The 15,906-nt window shown below is 35.4% G+C and overlaps 1 protein-coding gene and 1 non-coding gene across 2 annotated transcripts; both read right to left on the reverse strand.

Annotated features, from left to right (window-relative positions):
• Positions 1-1,411: 1,411 nt before the first annotated feature.
• LOC141607909 (uncharacterized) lies at positions 1,412-2,011 on the reverse strand. The gene has a single exon (XM_074427257.1). It carries the CDS (start codon positions 2,009-2,011, stop codon positions 1,412-1,414), a length of 600 nt encoding a protein of 199 aa, XP_074283358.1.
• Positions 2,012-6,761: 4,750 nt separating this feature from the next.
• On the reverse strand, positions 6,762-6,868 carry LOC141610320 (small nucleolar RNA R71). Its single transcript, XR_012528223.1, has one exon. It is a non-coding gene; the product is annotated as a small nucleolar RNA R71 (small nucleolar RNA).
• Positions 6,869-15,906: the final 9,038 nt, after the last annotated feature.

Consider the following 15,906-nt stretch of genomic DNA (forward strand, 5'->3'; position numbering starts at 1 on the left):
TGGCATGTTGTATGTCTGTTTAATTGTCACCTATTTCCGGGGTGGCATGTGTCGATCCATATGATATTTCCGATCATATGGGGAGCAGGTTAAGTACTGGTTGGTTTGATGTCGAGCGGGAGACGAGACGAGCATCGGAATTGGAGTCGTATAACATAGATAGATATCTTCGATGGTAGACAAGTTGTATAATGTCTAGTTCACATTTATTATTCATTTGTTCATCATTTATAATCACTAAACTTGTTATTTATTTAAGTTGTTTCTTAATTGCAACTCTGATTTCACCGCCTTGGGAAACCGAGATGGTAACATCCTCCCATTACCTTGCCCGGGTAAGAAGGGGGTTTTACACTAAAACTCTAATAAGTTCCTTCTAATATTTTCTTGTTTTTAGACATTAACCCCAGTTTTAAAGTCATCCTAAGGATATTTTCTACTTGTAGTCTTTTTTTAACAATAAACGGTTTATTTATATATATGTCAACAAATTACACGGGTATTATGTTCTGAGCGTTGCATTTTGAGTATGTAGATGTTATAGTGAGAACAATATTAACTTCTCTATTATTACAGAATTGAAAACGACACGTACTAAACCTATAGCTATATCCTTTAATTTTATCTATGGTATTGCAGATGTGTACCAGAATTTTGGTGTTAAGACTTAGTATTTGAGCCAGTTGTTGAGAAGGAATGAGAAAGATAGCTTTCGTATAGTTGTGTTCTAACGTCCATTACATAGCTAGAAGTAATGTTGTTGATAGCGCTTGAATGAGTGAAGATGATAGGTCCATTTTATATATAGTTTAACCTCCTATTTTAGCTCAGATTATTTGATCATTGCACTTCTATTAGTGTATTTGTGAGCTAATTCCGTGTTCTAGGTGTTTTTGCTCGTATTCATTGCATTTTGTTGGAAATGAAGTCGTTCTATGGTTGACAATAAGGCCGAGAGGTGGTTGTCTTTAAGCCTAAACAATTATCGTATTATCAATTTCCTAGTTTGACAGAAGCATTACATAATTTTCATATGTGATCCGACTTCCCTAGGCTCTTTCTTTATTATTGATTTCTTTCATTACTTTATCATTGTTTTACAAACCCAACCAAACAATCAATCGATAACCGACCTTGATAGAATTCACTCCATGACAACTTGTTTAGCAACTCACGTCTCCTTGTGTTCCACTCCTACTACTACATTCATTTGTGTCTAGGGTATTTATCTTTTTTAGGTGCGCGATAGCCTACCAGAAGACGATCTAACTGTTCTTTCTTGTAACTCTTTAGTATCTTCAAAAAACAACGCAATTCCGAAAATTCCGAATTGCTTACCACGAATTACTGCAACTTGTATTTGATGGTCTTCAATATTTGTAGACGGGCTATTGGATGGTTGTTTTATTGTTCATTCATTGCTAAGTAAGAGGAATTGTTGACGTGCAAGCTCTTTACTCCGATGTAGTATTTGGATCGGATTAACATTCTTTTGTCGGAACTTGATATCATTTCTGGCTAACCAAATGGCCCATAACGTAGAGCAGAAAACAATTGTCCTATATCCATAGTCATGACGATCATTCTTCAGAAAGTAAGCGATAAAATCCGATATCCATTGTTGCAGTGGTATGTGTGGATTCATAGACGCACGTAGTCCTAAATCACCACTTTTCCATATGACTTGAGCCACTTCACAAAGCCTGAATAGATGATCCGCTGTTTCTGGATACTGCTTATAAAAGACACAACGGTGTGATAATTGTAAACCTTTTTGCAATAGTAGTTCTTTTGTTGGTAGAGTATTATGCATCAATTTCCATACAAAGAGTTGGCAGCATGGGTGAAGTTTTAGTTTCCAAAATTGGCGCCAAAATTTCACATGCGCATTTGCATCAATTTTAGCATGTTTAGCAATAAGAGTCTTGTAAGCTGAACTGACTGTATATAGACCATCACTAGTATGTTTCCAATAGATGAAATTGTCTGCATTAACATTTGGTGGCTCCATGTTGATGATGCATTTCAGCGAGGTAGTATTTTCTACTTGTAGTCAAGCAAGGCTAATTGTCGAGAATATATTTATGTAGAATCCAGTTCCTGTACTTACTAAAGGTTGGATAGAAAGCGTACGAACTAAATATGCTTAAGATTAAAAAGATGATTTTGTTATGAAATATTATTATAGTATAATATTATATGGATGTCCATATCTTAGAATATTCTAGAGTGTATTTTCTTATGGAAACTCTACCCTCATTGTATGTGTATATATACCCCCTCATAATGGAATAATATACAGTTTTGTCTCTCTTTCTTCTACTATCTTCCCTCTACTATTCTCTCTTGTTTTTATTTCACAACACGTTATCAGCACAAGTTTCTAACCAATCATATACTTGTATTATTATTCAGATCTGATAATGAAGGTTCGTATCAGATCTTATTATATTTATTCACTTGATCAAGAGGTACGTCCGTAAGTAACTTGTGATTCCTTGTGTTATTGTTTTTAATAGATTTGGGTTTTTAGGAATTGCCTTATTTGAGTAATTTATATAATGCTTTATGGTAAATAAGTTTCAGAAAAAGGACATATCATATAATTTTGGACCTGAAGTTCCAAGGGATTTACTTTATAAAGATGAGGAGATATGTCCGTATAATGACTTTGACCTGTAGTTCAAAGTTTTAAAGGTGTGTAATAATTTTAACACTGTCTCATCAGTACAATATTTTCATATTGTATAATGTACGTGGCCAGAAGTCCGTGTGTAAATGCTAGTGACCAGAAGTTCACAGCTGTGTTTTTGAACCGCAAATGAGTTTAAAGCGGTTTTTTTGAAAGGCAAATTTATTTGCGAATTGATTCTTGTTCACTTAATGTTGAACTGTATAATAGGATATGAAATTTGATCCATTCCTTGAAGTGAATGTGACATCTCATAAAGACTCTGTCTGTAGCAGAGATCGAGAATATGGCGTTATGATAAGCCTAATGTTGCGGCCTTAATTGAGCCTGATAATGTGGCATTTGATGAGCCAAGTAAAGAAGCCTTAATTGAGCTTAATGATGTGGCCTTATTGAGCCAAATTCGTTCATTGAAAGAAATGAAAATATCTCATGAAAGTGAATATCTCAAGAAAAGTCATGTGAGAATATGACTCATATATGCAAGAGTTTGATATGAGAAAAGAAAAATGATATACGAGCCCTTATATTTTGATGTTCATACTATGACCAAAGTTCATAGTATTTACATATACAAAATTATAACCGGAAGTTCATATTGTTTACAGATATGAAAATTGTGGCCTAAATTTCACAGTAGTGTAATTATGTAATTGTTGATACAAATTACGACACATTGTCTCTAATTCTAATCTGTATACTATTTAGATTTTAGATTTTAAAAGTAAGATTTTGGATTTTAAAAGTACATATTATGGAGGATTGGAAGTTAAGAATTATCTTTCCTCTAATTGGTTTATTTTTGCTTATGTATGTCGGTCACCATATATGATATATAGTTCTTGTATGGTCAACTTTCATTAATTGAATTATTTTTGTGATTGTAAATCGAAAACCGTTGCGTGCGTAAAAATAAAATCATACGAGAAGGTCAACACATGAAAGCAAAATCACAAAAGGCCAAGATCGTGGTAAAGTCTTAATGAATCTTTACTTTCTAGGGTGGAATCCAATTATGTAGTAAATATTTGTTATTGCTAATCATTCGCCAATTCGCCACAAGTAACATGCTTGTACTATGGGTCTTAATGATTGAACTTAATTTCTGAGAAAACAAGCTCTTATTTTATCGTGTGACCAAGTGTTCAAGTTGTTCGCCTGTGGTGGTATTGTACTTAACCTCGACTTTTTAAACTAAACTCGGCCGTGACTTTAAAATTCGGATGATGGTTTATCTTATTCGTAAACAATAAAATAAAATAAAGTTTATATGCATGCACATTTTAAGTTTTATGGCATATGAGGAATACTAAATATGTTTGATCACATGTTAATTAGTTTATATGTGTAATTGTGGGTTGCATGAACATATATATAATATATGACTCTATGGTTAAATTATATATGGGGTATATAAGGTTAACTTGGAATGAAAGAATATTTATTAGTTGATATAAAGGTTACAGTACATAGAAAAAGTTGTGGTCCTTGATTCATACTTTGGTAATTATTAATGTCCATTATATATATTTATGAAATTATAATTATTGATCTTCTCATATAATAATATATGAAAATACTCAAAGAATAATATATAGTCATGTTCCCTAAAGGAACTGATGTGACTCAAATTTGAGTATATTTAGTCCCCGAATTAGCCTCGTTCTCATGCTTTTTAGTACATAATTGGGTCATTTACTATCTTTAGTTTCTCGTTTTGTATATTCTTTGAGGTTTTGATCCCTTGGTAGGAAAGGAGTGCAAACCTTGCATTTTCATGGCAAAATGGAGCTAAATTGATCGAATTCAATGACCAAGCATCAAAGGGAAGACAATGCTAGAAGGCCTATGTAGATAATAAAGTAGATTGGGCAATGATGAAAGGAACCTTGCATCTCCAACAAGATCCCCGAGGATTGTTAAAGAAAGAAAAGAAGAGAAGTGACTGTGAAGGAATCCAAGCGTCGCAGTGCCCAGGACGAGCGTCGCCCTACTACAGTCCGAGCGTCCCGATGCCAAGACGCTTGTCTTGAGGCCTAATGATCCGAGCGTCCCGACCCACAATCCGCTCGGATTCTGCTGCAGAACCAACCGTCCCTCAGCCAAGATGCTCGGGACGAGCGTATTACTTAAAGACCACCAAAACGGAGATGAGCATCTCCTTGGAGAGGAGCACTTCCTCAACTCTTCTTAAGGGTCTTAATAGTCATTTAAGCCCTTAGTAACCCTAATCTTTGTACCTAATCTCTAGTATAAATACCTCATTGTACTACCTAGATTATCATATCATCTTAATAGGATCTTAATTAAGTCCTAATACTCTCTTAATCTTGTAATCAATTCTTAATTTAGCATTAATACAAATCTCATTTCTTAATCATTCCTTAATTTCACTATCGTTCATCATTTATTTTGGGTAATTAGAAGGTTATTTGGGTTTATTTGGAGGATTGACAACCTTCCATCAATCATCAAGTACTTCTATTATTCTTTGCTTTATTATTGGGAATCATCTTTATAGGTATAATTCTCTCTTAATCCTTTTTAATTATTGTTAATCATCTTCATTTGTTTATCATGTTTTGCCTTGCTAGTATGATTGACAACCTTGTTAGCATGTTAAACTTGATAATGAGTGAGTAGTTTCCTTAACTAGGGTTAATGGGGAATTAGGGGAAACTAACATGGGGATTGATTCATGCTAAATCTAATATGTTTTCATAATTAATTTGTTTGTTTGTTGTGATTTCAATTTATGCACATGTTATGTTTGATGAAATGCGAGCCTATAAATCCTTGCATTTTTTACCCATCACTTACCTTTTCAGTGAAACTTGTAAGACATAAACCAACTCGAGTCTCATTAGACCATGCATATAGTTGCATAGTAAGGATTAAGTCGACTTGTGGGTGTTGTATAGTCTAATCGATTCGGCTCCGGGACCCAAACCTGCCTAGGGATTGTAAGATATACACTAACTCGATCCCATTACAACAATAATTGCTTGCATCTAGTAGAAAACATGTTTGTATGATCAAATTCCATGAATTCCCAATGAACCCATGACACCCTAGTGATTTTAATCAATTGTTTACATCTCATTTTAATCATCTTGCTTGCTTTCATTATTTTGTTTGCATTATTATTTAGTTTAGTTAATCTCCTACCTCAGCCCAAATTGTGACACCCTTAGACACGACCATTTGCAATCAAAAATCCTACATCAATACCCGTCCCTTGAGATCCGACCTTTACTTACCTCTTTACTAAGAGTAGAGTAGTTTGTGAAGTTATAAATATTGTTTTGGTCTAGGTAACTTTTGACGACGAGTAACAAAACCGACGAACCAAAAATGGCGCCGTTGCCGGGGACGGTGTTAACTTGATATGATTTTCTTTGATTGTTTTTAGTTGTGTCTTTCTTTACCTTGGGGAAGTAAAACTCCTCAAGGTTTGTTCTAATTGTTTTCAAGTTGTTTGATATTTTGCATGTCTAGGAGATCACAAGGTAACTTGTTACCCATTGATCTTGAAATTGAAAGAACTTTGACCAACAATAGAAGACTTGCTAGGAATACTTTGAGAGGTATTAGTGAGATTGTGGACATTCAACCAAATAACATTGAGTTCATCAACCCTTTTGTAAGAGAAGGAGAGGATAACCCAACACATAATCAACCACAAAATCAACCCACAATCCCTAAATTTTCATCACATTCCGTACCAACCGAGGAGAACCTACCAAATGGTACTTCCACACCACAACATTTGACCGGTAATTTCATTGCAAAATCCGCATTTATACAATTAGTTGAGAGAAGTCAATTTGGGGGGATGCCTAGTGAAGACCCTCATTCTCATATGGAGACTTTTTATGACTATTGTGATGCGATTTCTCAAACCGGAGTTACTCAAGAGCAAATTCGATGGGTCTTATTTCCTTTTTCTTTGATTGGTTCCGCGAAACAATGGTTAAAGAGCCTTGATAAGGCTACTCTTGGTATTGACTCTTGGAAGAAATTGGCACTTGCTTTCTACAAGAAGTTCTATCCTCCGGAAAAGACTAACATGTTGAGAGCCCAAATCACCGGGTTTAAACAAAGGGATGAGGAATCTTTGTATGAAGCGTGGGAGAGATTCAAGGATACTTGCCGCTCATGTCCTCATCACGGACTTAGCGAGTGGTTCTTGGTACAACAATTTTGGAATGGTCTATACGAAGACTCCCGAAACATTCTCAATATGGGATCAAATGGTATGTTTACCGAGGTTGACGATAATCAAACATGAAACAAGATTGAGGAAATGGCTGTGCATAACTCACAAAATAGTAGACCTCGTAAGGCTACTAGAGGAGGAAGGCATGAAGTGGACTCTATTACTCAGTTGGGTGCTCAACTTAGTGCTCATATTGATACCATTAATTTGAAGTTTGAAAAGGCTATGGCTAAGCTTTAAGAAGCCTCCAAATCACCTAAGCAACATGTTAATGCAATGGTGGCATCTTCATCAATTCCAAGTGGAGTATGTGAGAGTTGTGGAACTTTGGGACATGACCAAAGTGAATGTAGGCAAACAAGTGAACAAGTGAATGCTTTCCAAGTATACAAGAGTGGTACCCCTTATTCCAACTATTACAATGAAAACACCAAATTCCATCCCAACCTCTCATACAAAAGCCAAAATGTTCAAAACCCTCAAACAACATACACCCCACCTCCAATAAGAAACCAAGCTCAAAGACCCTTTTACAATCAAAACCAAACTCCATACAATCAAACAAATGACCAAGGTTTTGATGTTCAAAAAGCGGTCCTCCAAATACAAAAGAACCAACAAGAATTTTTCACTCAAATGCAAAAGGATAGCCAAGCAAAAGACATCACCATTAACAACATACTAGCTAGCTCACACAAAGATGTTGGAGACCCAAATGTCTCAATTGGAATCTTCATGTTCACAAAGACAAAAGGGACAATTACCACCTCAAGGTAATCCCCCAAGACAAGAATCGGTGAGTGCCATCCATTTGAGGAGTGGTACAAGGTATGAAGGGCCGAAGAGGCCCGTTGATGAAGATGTTGTGAATGCTAGTGACAAGGAAAGAGTTGTTGAAAACTCTAAAGAAGAAGAACCCACCATTCAATAAGTTTCAAAGGAGAATGAAGAGAAGGCTAAAGAGAAAGAGCCTATTGTGATTCGGCTTCCATTTCCAAGTCGTCAAACTAAGCCTAAGTTTGATGAACAACTTGGGAAGTTTATGGAGATTGTCAAGAACTTGGAAGTCTCAATTCCGTTCACGGAATTAATCAATCACGTTCCGGCCTATGCGAAATACATGGAAGATATTCTTACAAAGAAGAAATCCATCCGGAAACTTGAGACTATTGCTTTCACTAAGGTGAGTAGTGCCATCCTACAAGGAAGTTCACCTCCAAAACTAAAGGATCCGGGAAAATTCTATATTCCATGTACCATTGGTGATACCACGATCAACAAAGCTCTATCTGACCTTGGGGCAAGTGTGAGTGTCATGCCATATTCGGTGTGCAAGAGGCTAGGAATGGGAGAACTTAAGTGCATTAATATCACACTTCAAATGGCAGATCGATCAACGAAGACACATTTAGAGGTATGGGAATATGTGCCGGTAAGAATTGGCAAGTTCTTCATCCGGGTGGACTTTGTTATTGTTGATATGGAGGAAGACTCCAACATTCCTATCATTTTAGGAAGACCATTCTTACACACCGCGGGAGCGGTGATTGATGTGAAATATGTAGAGCTCACCCTTGAAGTAGAAGATAAAACATTCACTTTTAATCTTGACAAGACAATGAGAGCTCCCCGATTGCATGAGCCGTGTTTCATGGTTGATCATTATAGCCGAGTAAGTGATAAGAAGAAGTTGGCATCTCAATGCAAAGAACAAGCTATGGGTAAAGAATCACCACCCATATGGGAGAAGAAAATGGGTAACCTCCAAGATGCTCCGTCCAAGGAACAAGAATGTTTCAACAAGAATGAGAGCTTGAATAGCTCACCACCACTCATGACAAGTAAAGAAGAAGGCCTCATTGGCCATGATAAGAAGGAAGAAGAGTTGCTCTTGACAACTTGTGATATTATTGGGCAACAAGTAGATGAAGTATGCGGTCTTTGGGATGATGAGTTTGAAGGGATATTTAATCCCTATATCGGTAATGCTATGACCCAAGACCACCATGAAGAACAACAAGTGGAAAGGTCTATTGAAGATCTTTATCATGACAATGAACAAGCTTTCGACTACTTCTTCAAGGTGTTGAGCAACATAAACAACACCTTGAACATGCCCCCTTGACATCTCATTAATGGATGAGAGTTTGGTGGAGTCCTCCCTAAACCACCATTTGTAAATATTCTAACCCCTTAACTTGCATTTTACTTATTGTATTGCATTTTTGTCAATTTTGGATTTGTATTTTTATGCCTTGATCAAGATTTTCATCATTTTGAGAGAAAGTGAGGGAGGGACTTATGTGATTATTGATGTGTAGTGTTTTGACATAATGTGGGGATAGCAATTGCCTAGGCTATCCAAGCCTTCGTAGTGCCCCCACAATGAGGACCAGAGGAATGAAGAGTTAATGACACGGGTTATGAAATACCCACCGATGGACCAAAATTCGTGTGGTAGAGGGAGAATCCGAGCGTCCCAAATGGAATCCGCTCGTCCTGAAGATAATTCGAGCATCCTAGGTAGGATCTGCTCGTCCTGAGATAGCTGGAAAAAGAAGTTTTTGCTCTGACTGAGAATCCGAGCGTCCCACTCGAGAATCCGCTCGTCTCAGTCAGGACGCTCGTCCTACAGAGAATCCGCTCATCCTACAGCTGGTAAAAATTGGGATTTCTCCCTGACAAGGAATCCGAGCGTCCCGGCAGCAATCCGCTCGTCCTCCTTCAAAAAGACGCTCGTCTTCCTCAGAACACGCTCGTCCCAGCACGTCTTTTTCCTGAAGCCAACTGCAGCAGAATCCGAGCGTTCTGACCCCAGTCCGCTCGTCTCCCCTCTGATTTTCAAATCTAACGGGATTAAAACCCCACTTTCCCAATTCATTTACTCATTCACAACATAAACACAACTCCAAACCCTCAAAACCCTCATTCTCTCTAACAACCAACATCAAATTTCTCAACCAAAATCACTCAAATTAAAACCAAACTCCCTCAAAACTCAAATAAATCACTCATTTACCAACAACAAGTGATTAAAATACCAACATCTTCAAAGTTTGAGTTGATTTTTAGGATACAAGACAAAATTCAACTATCCTAATTCGATTTGGGTCTTATTGGAATTTGAAGAAATCAAGCTTATCTTTGGTGTTACTACATAAAGGAGAACATGACAAGAACAAAAGGTGGAAGCAAGGCACCCTCAAAGAAGAACCTTTCCAAAAGACAACAAGCTCTTCAAGCTATTCAAGCATCTACGGCATTGGTGGTTCAAAATGCAAGGATGGAAATTTAAGAGTCTATTCCTCCTATGGAAGCTACTACTTCTACTCCGGTTGTTGAAAAACTAGATGATTATCCGAAGGTAATTTTCACATCCGACTCTCATAGGGAGAAATTTGTTTCCTTTGCTAAGAAATCTATTTTACCCACCAAATTCATATGCCAAGAGACCTTGTCAAAGTTGGGTGTCTTAGAACAAACCAAGACCTTTTTCGAGTCCATGGGGTTGAGTAATTTGTTTGATATGCAAGAGTTGACTTACTCATCCCTCACCTTAGAGTTTTTTAGCTCATTGAAAGTTACCAAGGTGGAGGCTCTAAGGAACATCGAATTCCAGCTCGAGAATGTTGATAGGAAATTGTCTTTTGAAGAATTTGGTAATGTTTTTGGCCTTAGCAATGACCCGACCTACACGAAGAAACCTACCAAGTATGATCCCGCTCCCTTATGGAAGGATATTACCGGGAGAGAGTTTACATCTTACCATGATTGTCGTGCTCTTTTTGTCCATCATCCGGGCATAAGGGTATGGCACAAGGTTGTTAGGCATACTTTGATTGCTAGGAAGGGAACGAACCATTTCACCGAACTTGACTTTATTTATCTCGAGTCGACCTTGAACATTGGAAGAAAGTTCACCAAAAAGTGCAACATTCTCCAACTTTTGATTGAGAGGTGGCTCAAAGTCGATCATGGCAAAGAAGGCACGGCCTTTATTGTTAATGGAGGTTTGGTAACTTATTTGGCAAAACACTTCAACCGGAACTTCAACAAGGATAGCACCTATAAACCGGTTAAGGGAGGCCATATCATTGATCTAGCCACCATGGTTCAAAAATTCAAATGGGTCACGAATGATACTCTTGATGACAAATTTGGGTGGTTAACAAAAGATGCTAAATCCTTCACATTGCCAAGAAAGATTTGTTGGAGTAGTGTCCTCCACAATGGGTGCGTTTACATAATAAATCTTGTAAAAGGAATATTAGGGATTTATATTATTTATTTGTCAGCTGGTCATTGTTAATCGGTAATGATTGGCTGACTAGAGTTTGACATTACTGTCGTGTGACGGCGGTGATCAGCTGATCCCTTTAGGTCACACCTATAGGATGATGCCCAAATTGGATAAATTAATTATTTGTATGAGATACGATATAATTAATTCCTTGCATTAATTGACTTTTAATAAGTCGTGTGAATGTATTATTTGATGACGGGTTATGAACTCGGGCCAAGAGGATTTATTATTTAATTATGTGATAATTCATTAATAAATATAAATTAGAATTTATTAATTAATTGTTAATTAATTAAATTTATACGATATATGTATAAGTTTTGAGGTAAAGATAATTAGCTATTTTAATTTACAAGAGGTTGTAAAATTAGCTAAATGGGGTAGTATTGACACAATATATGTTGATAAAATGGTCTCATGATTACTTAATAGTTAAGTAATCATTAGTGGTTAATTTGTATTATTTAACTGTTAAATAATTAAATTAATATTTAATTATGTAAGATAATTAAATATAAGACTTATAAGCATTTGTGGGACAAATGTCGGAAATCGAAATGGACCAAAATATTACATGTGGGTTGACACTTGTATAAGATAAGTGTTATTACATGTGGCATAACCCACTAAGAAATGTTTAACTCATTTCTTTACATTTTGTTCTCTATAAATACCCCACTATTTACACTCATTAGATGATGATTTTGGAGACCAAAAAATCCTCAAAATAGACCCTTGGTCGTGCCATATTGAAGAGAAAAAGAGAAAGAAAAAAAAACCTTATTTTCTTCATATTTTCTCATCAAAAACTTGATCAAATTGTTGATCATCATCAAAAATAATTCACAAAACTATAATATACATAAACTAATATTATTAGTGTAATAATATTACATAGTATACAAGGTTATCCTACTAATTATCTAGTTAGTAATTATTAGGATTTTTGGGTTTAATCTTGGGTGCATCCAAAGGAGATTACCTAAGTTGGTAATTTGGTTTTTGGAGGATCATCCACCATCTATTAGCTCAAGAACAACATCAAGGAAGGAGTCCTTGAGTTGTGCCCTTTATATTTCCATCATCAATGTAAGGAAATTTCTCTTAAATGGTTTTTACACCATTTTTGTTATTTTTATTTGCATGCATGTAGATTTAGACCATTACATCAAATTAATTAGTAATTTTGATTTCATAAGATGAGTATAAAATGGTCTAAATGACTAACAAGTGGTATCAGAGCATTGTTAAATACATGCATGTTGTCTTAAGACGATTTTAGTAATTTATGAGATAAATTAATAAAATTGATATTATGTTACTAAAATTAGTTTTATCACATAATATGGTCTTACATGTAAATAATCTAGTCTTAGGATGATATGGGACGAAACTTTGATTTTTGTTAAATTTTTCCACTTTTTATAACCTAAAATGGCATAAAATTGAGTAAAAATGCATTAAAATTAATTAAGAGTTAATTAAAATTGATTGCATGTTAATTTTATGCATATTTATTTAGAAATAACCACATACATGTTCTATTTATGAGAAAAATAGAAACTTTAAATTAATGTGATTAATTTAGGTAGTTTATTGATTTTTATTTGATAAAAATTGGTAAATAATGGTTATTTTGCAAATAAATACTGATTTAATTTTAGGGCTCGAAATTTTTGAATTTTTAGCTCCTGGAAATTGTTCCAAAATGTACAAAATTTTATTTTAAGTCATTTCAATTTTTATGGTTTGATTTAGAATTAAATCGTAAAAATTGTCGCTTTACCGATTAAATTGTGAAATCGTTTTAAATAAATTTTAAAAATAAAAATTTTCACTTGCATGGCATTTTAGGTGTAAGACCAGAATGTTCATGGCTTTGAAATTTATTTTTCCATAAATTTTTAAATTAAATGGAATTTTTGTATGATAATTGTGAATTATTATATCATTTTTGTCATAATTGTGTTTTAATTCCCATATAAATTCAAGATAATTGTTGAGAATAATTATTTTGATATATGACTAGATTCGTATCATGAGTATGTCTTAAAAATTTTTTAAGAATTGATTATGAATTTTTATTTGTAAAAATTTCGTCAAAGCAAGCTCAAATGATCGTTGTTGGTAAGTTAGACGATTTGGCATGTCATTTTCCATAATGCATTTTATTATTCATTTGGATGAATGTTTTTTTTTTGCATTATAATAATGTAATTTTTCCTAATATGGCCATAGGTAGAAGTTGGTATTTCCCGTAATGTAAGGGAATATCGACTTGTTTTGTAATTAATTGCGATTTCGGATCGCCTAATTTGTAATTAATTAATAGTTTTTATTTTAATTTTATTACAAATTGTATAATAGGGTATTGTTATGTAATTTAATTATTAGTAATTAGATGAAGCATCTAAAGACGGAGTTTTCATGAAGACGGTGTTTTCGGAAAGGCGTTCCGAAATCCTACAGAAGGAGGCCAATTTATGAAGACTCAAGGGACCAAGGAGTTGGTTTCCGAAGTGTAATAATTTTAGTTAATTAGATTAACTAGGTGGCCATATTAGGACTTGTTTTAATTCATTTATACATTCATGCCAAATCGTCACTACATGTTTTATTTTTGTTGTTATCGATTTAATTGTCTAGCATTCACCAATTTAGTTCACTTAAAAGTGATAGACAATTAAATTGATAAGATCTCTCACATTTCTTTAAAATTGAGATTAAGCCTTACCAAATAATAGCACCTATGAATCCCTTCTTCATTAGAGGTAGGTTCGGATCACCGAGGTACACTCTTTTTTACGTTGGGTAAGTAGGGTAATAAAAGTTATTACGCGTGAAAATTGGTTGGACTCAACGGGATAAATATGGGTTGAATCGGTCCACCGTGCCCATATTTATTCTGGGGCTAAAAGATAGATTTTAAGAAAATCCGTCAACCAAGAGTTCTAGTAGTAGAATCAGTCAAAGTTGTTGACTCACCAAATTTATATAAATGTGGGTTGAATCGGTCCACCGTGCCCGTGTTTATATAAAATTGGATCTTGGAATCATTTATATAATTCAGTGGGAGATCATTATATAAATGGGAACTTGTTAAATAGTTTTACAAGTTAAATATTTCTAGACGATAAATGTTAATCTTTCCTTTATTTCCTTTGTAGTAATCACGATGACTTCTACTAGTGAAACCGTCACCATAGCTAGAGATTCATGGCTACGTTCTTTTATGGACAAATATGTTTTAAAAGCCGACGGTAGTAATTTTAAAGATTGGGAGGAACAACTTCGATTAGCTGCCGCAGGTGATGGCAAATTACGCTACCTTGTCGATCCCTCTGCCCCTTCGCCTAGTACTAGGGCCACTGCCGATGTAACGGAGGCTTTTTCAAATTATCAAAAGGAATGCGCTGCAATAAAAAATGTTTTAATTTTTTCAATGGATCCTGCTTTACAAAGGCAATGTGTCAAGTTTCGCGATGCACATGAAGTATTCTCGAGGCTTTCTACTCTGTTTTCTCAAGCCCCGAGAATAATTCAATGACACCGCAGTTCGTTTCTTTGAGGCTAACCTCAAAGATGGTCAACCTGTAAGTTCACACGTACTTAAAATGATTGAGCACGTGGAAACTTTAGAGGGGTTGGGATGCAAGATCCCCGACGAACTTGTGGTGGACCGAGTGCTCCACTCTCTCTCGCACGTCAAGGGATTTACCCAATTTAGGGTAAATTACAATATGACGAACATGAAAAAGAGTTTACATGAGCTCCATTCTCTGCTTGTGCAAGCAGAGAAGGACATGGGATTGAGTGAAGGGGAAGAAGCAGTTTAAGAGGAACGCAGGTCAGAAGCCCGTTCAGGTGGAAGGCAAAGGTAAAGCAATTGCGAATTGCTCTACCAAGCCTAAACCTATAAAGGGTAATCCTCTTAAAGACACTTGTAATTATTTTAATAACAAGGGACATTGGAGACGTAATTTTACAAAGTACTTGGATGATATAAAAGCTGGCATTGTGAAGCCGACATGTAATTTCTCAACCGAAGCTTTTATGATAGACATAAATCATGCTTCAAATACAACTTGGGTATTAGATAATGGTTGTGATTCTCACTTGTGCAATCATTTGCAGGGCCTAAAAAGCATAAGAAAGCTAAACAAGGGTGATGTCGATCTCCGAATGGGAAACGGGTCTAAAGTAGCCGTCGTCTCAGTAGGAACTTATGTACTTAGTTTAGCTTCAGGAATGCAGTTGCATCTTAATAATTTTTATTTTGTACCAACACTATCTAGAAATATAATATATGTATCTGTGTTAGACACAGAAGGGTTTTCCTTTGTAATTAAAGACAAGTGTTGTACTTTTTCCCTTAATGGGATTGTATATAGTCAAGCTATTTCAGTCAATGGTATTTATATTCTAGATACTTGCAACGATGTTTATCATTTAGATAATAAAAGACTCAAAACAGGTGATCCTGATCAATCTTATTTATGGCATTGTCGATTAGGACACATCAACGAGAAGCGCATTAAAAGACTAGTGTCGACTGGTGTAATTAAACCTTTTGATTTCGAATCATTTGGTACATGCGAATCTTGTCTTCTTGGCAAGATGACTCGTTCACCTTTTCTAGGAAAAGGATCTCGAGCTAGTGAGTTATTGGGTTTAATACATACCGATGTTTGT

The sequence above is a fragment of the Silene latifolia genome, chromosome 10 (genome assembly GCF_048544455.1).
Source record: "Silene latifolia isolate original U9 population chromosome 10, ASM4854445v1, whole genome shotgun sequence".
Taxonomy (NCBI): domain Eukaryota; kingdom Viridiplantae; phylum Streptophyta; class Magnoliopsida; order Caryophyllales; family Caryophyllaceae; genus Silene; species Silene latifolia.